Source organism: Schistosoma mansoni (genome assembly GCF_000237925.1).
Source record: "Schistosoma mansoni, WGS project CABG00000000 data, supercontig 0126, strain Puerto Rico, whole genome shotgun sequence".
NCBI lineage: Eukaryota > Metazoa > Platyhelminthes > Trematoda > Strigeidida > Schistosomatidae > Schistosoma > Schistosoma mansoni.
In genome coordinates this window covers 800,261-807,659 of record NW_017386035.1, presented here as the reverse complement: position 1 = coordinate 807,659, position 7,399 = coordinate 800,261, and the positions used below count along the sequence as shown (strand labels likewise).

Genomic DNA, 7,399 nt, shown 5'->3' with positions numbered 1-7,399 from the left:
TCGCTCAATTTCATGGATTGGTTGAAGTTAGACATTAACACCGTTGGATGCCGGCTCAGTGGTTTAGAGGTTAGGCGCTCGCGTGCGAGACTAGTAGGTCCTGGGTTCGAAACTCGCGAGGCGGGATCGTGGATGAGCACCGCTGAGGAGTCCCACAATAGAGCGAAACGGCCGTTCAGTGCTTCCAGGTTTTCCATGGTGGTCTAGCTTGAATTGACTCATGATCTCTACTATTAAAAAAATTATTATTAACTTTCTACCCGATACTCAATTTATTTATAACTATCAAGTTCAACTTTGGCATTGATACCTAAAAATTACCCTATCAGTTTCGAAATAATTTGATAGGAATTAGTTTGTCGTTAATTCTCTAATATATCGAATAGTTTCAACTGCATCATAATTATTTTAGCTGAAAATTAGCTAATTTTTCTATGCACATATTCTTTCGAGTGAATGGTGTAAGTTCATAGTTCAGTTAATGTTTCATTCCTTAGATTGATATTTAATTCTGAATTGTTTGAAAGTCTTTAAATGGATATTTGTAATATTTTTACATGGTTTGTTACTTTATCCTTAACGAACAATTTATGACAGTTCCTGAACTTTAGGATATCTATTTTTACTTTACAAGCTTCTAAATTCATATTTTGTAAATCAATATATTTAATGATAACGTTATCTTAATATGGTCATTAGGTTTCCATTGTCACTTATTGCATATTGTTTTCGCTTCTTCACTGACCAAAGTAATCGTGCTTCTAATCAATATTTGAGTAATTAGAATAAGAGAGTTGAACTTACAGTCATTTCTAAAACAGAAAATAAAATACTGTGTTACCACTTTTACAGCTTTCGATATCATATTAAAATCATGTTTAAAAAATATACAATAGCACAATTTGATACAAATTCATCTATGTGACCCATAAGAAAAATCACAAATTGCTCGTCGAAATTTTTAGATATTTAATTATCTCTTGGATTAACTTTGTAACTGTGCCTTGATTTAATTGTGATTTTAGATTATCGGTTTAGATGATCGATTTTAATTCATTAGATTAAAGATTCAAGCTCTACTATAGTATTTAAGATTTACATCAACTTGTACCATTATTGTTTGCTGAATAAAGTCCTAACTATTTAATATTATGGTCAGAATCATACCAATATACACTAACTAATGTATTTTTCAATTAATCAGTGTCAGTGAATGAATCGAGAAAATGCTAGAATATTTTTGTAGAAATTATATACATAAGCTCTAATGTTTTTGTTGTTTGAGTTTATTGAAAAATATATTGCCCCCTTTGGTTCTTGCTTTGATTTGGGTGGAATTGAGTGATGTATATTCTTTAAGGGATGCTAAATAGTAAAAGAACAGATCAGTTATAATCAGGCATTCAGTAAATTCAATTACTCAAAGATAATAATATAATCACTGTTATGTAGTGATCGTTAGAATATAGGAATTTATTTATTGTTCCGTAATGAGCTGTACTTGTCTGCACATATAGTTTTAAATCTCAACTCACTTGTTGAAACTGAATAATTAGAATGTTTGTTCACAACAGTAGTTGAATCGTTGTTTTATATATGTAATACTTAATATCGATTCTCTCAGTCTGTATATCTTCATTTCATCATTATACTACTTTTATTGTCATCTTTTTTTTCTTATTTTTAGTCGGTAGCTTACGTATCAATATTAAAACCTGGCTACTATAGTATTGGATTATTTGTCTTAGCTTTGTTTGCTTCAATTGTTGATTGTACATCATCAGTTACATTTATTACCTATTTGAATGGAATGCCTCAATTGTATGTAGGTGCGTTACATTTCGGTGAAGCATTTAGTGATTTAGTTCCAAGTACATTAGCCCTTATTCAAGGAGTTGGGTCAGAACCGGAATGTATCAATAAAACAGGTATAATTAGTATGATTTTCTTTTTATCTAAGATTGTATATGCATACAACTAATTGTCTGACAAAGATTAAAATGATATTACGTCTATGTTATTTTCGGTGCTAATAATTTTTTTTGTATTTGGATAAAATGGTTATTGGTTAGTGTATACTATACTCACTTTATCATTACTGATCGATACATAATGTGCTTATATCACTTCAGTTAGTGGAACTGTAAAGAATCGAAATAATCAAATGACAATCATCTTACAGTGGGAATCTTATGTAGTGGACTGATAGATAACGTACTTGTCGACGTGGCGACACCACCCTTCACTTAACTGTCATGATTACTACTCACAAGTAAATCGTATTCTTTGAGTTTAGAATCTTCCCTCTTCACAATAGAAATGTTTAACCTAACTAAACATTGGGTAGTTACCTATGTTATATTGTCTAGTCCTTAAGTATGATTACATTTTATCAATCAGGTTGCAATGTAGCCACTAGATTGAGTGACTTGTCATTTTATGCACCGTTGTGATGTTAAATAATTGCGAAGATTCAGCGGAGAGCCTTGGACTTAAGCTTCATGTTAATCAGATCTTACAAGCAAGATGTATTTGTTGTTTTGAGAAAATCGGTCTCTGTGGGGTTCGAATTTACTTCATTCACTTTCACTAACAGTTATTATTATCACCCTGCTGTTTGAATCATATTTGAACTGTAGAACTAGGATGCTTATGTTAATTATAGACCGATAAGCAACCTCTATCATGTTTAATTGGATCCTACTGATCGAATTGGGATGTGGGCACTAGACTAATTAACTCAAAATCGTGTTACATTTTCTTGATATACAGTTGAAAGGAGTCAGCGGAGGTGGAGTGGCGACGGTGTAATAAGACACCAAATACGGATTGAAATGAATAAATTTATTTCAAGCATTCGTTGATTCAGACAGACATTAAGGATAAAAAGTGGAAAAGTGAAGCAAAGCGAAGCCAATATGCCAACTCAATTTGATAAAGAGCGACTTACCATTTATACTTACTTGTGTTACCTCTCGTGGAGGAGCATGGGCTGCCAACCAGCATTCTCCATCCAACTCTGCCCTGGGCAAATCTTCCCAGTTGTTATTCATCCTTTTTATATCTGCTTCTATTTCCCGGCGTAATGTGTTCTTTGGCCTTCCTCTTTTCCGCCTCCCTTCCGGATTCCAAGTTAGGGCTTGCCTCCTCATGCAGTTCAATTTCCGTAATTTATGTCCTATCCACTTCCAACGTCTTTCCCTAATTTCCTCCTCAGCTGGAATCTGGTTTGTACTCTCCCATAAAACGCTGTTGCTGATGGTATCCGGCCAGTGAATGTTGAGTGTTTTGCGTGGACAACTGTTTATAAATACGTGTACTTTCTTGATGATGGTTGTAGTAGTTCTCCACGTTTCACCTCCGTACAGTAAAACTGACTGTCTTGACGTTCGTATTGTAAATTGTGACTTTGAAATTAGTTGACAGTTGTTTTGAGTTTCACCTGTTCCTCAATCGTAGAAGTGCTGACTTTGCTTTGTCAACCCGTGCCTATACGTCTGCATCGGATCCTGCTTGTTCATCGATGACGCTCCTCAGGTACGTGAAAGTTTCCATCTCTTTCGGAGTTTCTCCATCAAGTGTGATTGGGTTGGTGTTCTCCGTTTTGTATTTGAGGATGTTGCTTTTTCCTTTGTGTATGTTGAGGCCTATTGATGCAGAGGCTACTGCTACATTAGATGTCTTCATCTGTATTTGTTCGTGTGTATGGAATAGGAGGGCTAGGTCATCTGCGAAGTCCAAATCGTTTAATCGATTCTGAGATGTCCATTGTATTCTGTGCTTCCCCTCAGATGTCGAGGTCTTCATAATCCAGTCAATCACCAGAAGAAAGATGGAGGGGGAGAGTAGACAGCCTCATCTGACTCCGGTCCTTACTGGAAATGCATCTGTCAGCTGTCCTCCATGCACGACTTTGCACTGTAGTCCATCGTATGAGTGCCGGATAACGTTGACGATCTTCTCAGGAACTCCATAATGTCGAAGAAGTCTTTATAATGTTCTCCTGTCCACACTGTCAAACGCATTCTCATAGTCAATGAAGTCGATGTATAGTGACCAATTCGACTCAGTTGATTGTTCCACGATGATCCGTAGTGTCGTAATTTGGTCTGTGCACGACCGATCCTTACGGAATCCGGCATGTTAATCTCGAAATCCAGCATATGCTGCGTCTTTCATCCGGTTCAGCAACACTCTTTTGAAAACGTTTCCTTGTACTGACAACGGTGTAATGCCTCTGTAATTCTCACATTTGCTCAGACCTCCTTTCTTTAGTATCTTGATGAGGTATCCTTCCTTCGAGTCTGTCAGTGGCACTTGTTCTTCCTCTCAAATCTTCTTGAATAGAAGGTGAAGCATGTTTGCTGTTACTTCAATGTCTGACTTCAGTGCTTCAGCTAGTATATTGTCAGGTCCTGCTGCCTTCCCACTCTTGATTTGTCTGATGGCCATCTTGATTTCTTCGGTCGTTGGTCGAGTGACATATATAAGAAGGTCAGTGTGTGCTGCTTTGATGTCCGGTGGATTCAATGGAGCTGGCCTATTTAGCAGTTCCTCAAAGTATTCTGCCCATCTTTTCCTCTGTTCTTGAACCTCTACGATTGTGTTCCCTTCTTTGTCCTTGACTGGTCTCTTCAGTTTACTATATCTCCCTGCCAGTTTCTTCGTTGTATCATACAGTTGTTTCATATTCCCTTCTCTTGCAGCATTTTCCACGGTCGTTGCTAGTTCTTCCATGTAATTCTGCTTGTCGACTTTAATGCTCTTCTTCACTTCCCTGTTTGCTTCTGCGTAGTCTGCTCGCTCCTTGACTTTCTCTGCTCGTGTTCGACTGTTGTTAATTGCTGTCTTCTTGTTCTTCCTTTCTTCAATCTTGTCCAGAGTTTCCATAGAAATCCATTCCTTATTGTGATGCTTCTTGCGACCCAGAACATCTTGACACGTTGAAGTTAGTGCTTCTTTGATCCCTTTACAATTGTCCTCCATCGTAGTTTCTTGTTCTTTCAATAGATCCTGTAAAGCTGGGAACCTGTTGTTGAGAGTTATCTTGAATTGGTTGAGTTTGTTAGTACCTCGTTGGAAGGCTGTATTGAACCTTTGTAATGCTGTTTGTCCAGTTGTGCAGTGTTTCTTTAGCTTCAGTTTCATCTTGGCCACAATCAGGTGGTGATCTGAAGTCACATCAGCTCCTCTCCTCGTTCTCACATCTTCCATTGTCGTTCGCAATTTTTTGTTGATACAAATGTGATCTATCTGGTTTTCCGAGGTGTGATCCGACGAGATCCATGTAGCTTTGTGTATGCGTTTGTGTGGGAATATTGTGCCGCCTTTAACCAATTTGTTGAATGAACATAGATTTACAAATCTCTCCCCATTTTCATTTCTCTCTCCTAGTCCATGTCGCCCATTATATCTTCATATCCTGTGTTGTCCATTCCGACTATAGCATTTAGATCTCCCATCAGGATGGTGAGGTCCTTTCTTGAGCACTTCGCTATCATTGATTGCAGCCTTCCATAGAGCTGATCTTTATCTTCGTCGTTGCTATCATTGGTGGGTGCATAACATTGGATAACATTCATTGTGATCCCCTCCTTCTTTGTTTCGAATGATGCTTTGATAATTTTGGATCCATGAGATTCCCATCCTACAAGTGCATTTCGTGCTTCTCTGAACAGCATTAGAGCAATTCCCTGAGTGTGTGGAGCATTTTCCTCTTCGTGACCAGAGAACAGCAGCATCTCTTCCGTATCTAGCCTTTGCTGTCCAGCATGGGTCCGATCGGTTTTGCTGATTTTGAGTACTACCAATTTGTATCTCCTTATTTCCATTGCTATTTGACTGGTCTTCAGGTCTCCCACATTGTCCGGACGTTCCATGTATCTATAAAAATTATTGCTCTGGTTTTTAGAAGAGGCATCGGCCTCGTGATTTTCGGAGAATCTCGGCTTTCATCATGAGGCGTCATAATTATTCCTTCAACTCCCAAAGCAGAGTTTACATGGTTTAAATTATTTTTCCTGGTTAGTGTTTTTTTAGCGAGTTAGTTTTTCTACGGTTTGGGGTCGCTAATTCCATACCCAACCCTCCTCCTTTACCTGGGTTTGGGACCGGTAGTAAATCTAGGAGAGCTACAGGCGGAGTTACTCGCTTTTTCTGCTCAGACAAAAATAAGCTCATGACATGTGATGTATAAGGTAAGCAATACACATATGCTCATATAAAAACAGTAGAGGTTACTAATAATTGACAAGGTCTAAGTATAAATCAATAGGCCTATTTAAAAACTAGAATAAAAAGACGTCTTCTTATTACACTATCGAAATTTATCAAAGGGACTAATTGCTTTAAAGCTAGAATAACCTATATGGGCTTGACATAGTACTAGAAACTACGTGTGTAATGTTTTTATATTTAGAGAAAATTTGTTAAATTGAAATAACACATACCAACAAATGTGTATCGAAATATTGACATACATTTTCTTAATAATAAAATAAACAGTTTAGCTAAATTGTTGATGATTCTCTCAATTTCTTTATTTGTTTTTTTCTTCTTCAGTTAATGATACACTTCATGTGGTCCCCTTTTTTCCACCACCACGTTTTTCTGTCAGTACATTCATTTATATATTATGCATCGTTTTATTGTTATCCTTAACTGCATTCATACTACTGGATTGTTCACCTATTGGTTTAGGTAGATTTATCCATGAACATTATCGAAAAACTAATTTCATAGTAGAATCTAATGCAAATATTCATAGCATAAATCCCAATAGTCTAGAAAGATTTAAATCAGATGGAAATCAACATATTTGTAATGATACCTTCGAATATATTCAAAATGGTATGTTCCTGTTTTCTTTTGTTTCTGGAATTTTGTGAATTTGATTTTATGACCATATTTTTATTAATTGAAAGTGAAAACTTGTTAACAAAGAGCAATTTTTGAAAGTCTTGGGTATAATGATAATCTTGTAGAGAAAACAAACCTCTTGGTGGTTTCTGTAGTTACGGACTAAAATACTTCTAAATTTCAGTTTATGTAGCTAAATAAAATTTTCAAACAATAAATATAACTCAAAGAACTGTACACTGATATGAACTAGATTATTGAAATTTGTTATTATCATTATCCTGATTTTTCATAGTTGAAAGCGTGAGTCAATTGAAGCTAGACCACTATGGAAAACCTGGAAACACTGGACGGCCGTTTCGTCCTATTATGGGACTCCTCAGCAGTGCGCATCCATGAACCCGCTCTCGCGAGTTTCGAACCCAGGACCTACCAGTCTCGAGCCGAAGCCCTTAACCGATAGATCCCTGAGCTGGCATCCAACGGTGTTAATGTCTAACTTCAACTGATCCACGAAGTTGAGCCACCATCCACCATTGTC

At 36.9% G+C, this 7,399-nt stretch overlaps 2 protein-coding genes across 2 annotated transcripts in view; both read left to right on the top strand.

Annotated features, from left to right (window-relative positions):
- The window catches only part of Smp_194010 (hypothetical protein), a gene marked incomplete at both ends in the record, with an annotated part of 4,480 nt that extends 2,499 nt beyond the window's left edge, over positions 1-1,981 (top strand). The window contains one exon of the mRNA XM_018790197.1: positions 1,688-1,981. Coding sequence (XP_018646404.1) covers positions 1,688-1,981 — 294 coding nt within the window. The remainder of the gene's footprint in view (positions 1-1,687) is intronic.
- Positions 1,982-6,563: 4,582 nt separating this feature from the next.
- On the top strand, positions 6,564-6,887 carry Smp_193010 (hypothetical protein; the record flags this gene model as incomplete). Its single annotated transcript, XM_018790186.1, has 1 exon — positions 6,564-6,887. A coding segment is annotated over one exon (324 nt), but the record flags the coding sequence as incomplete, so codon positions are not given.
- Between the last annotated feature and the right edge of the window lie 512 nt (positions 6,888-7,399).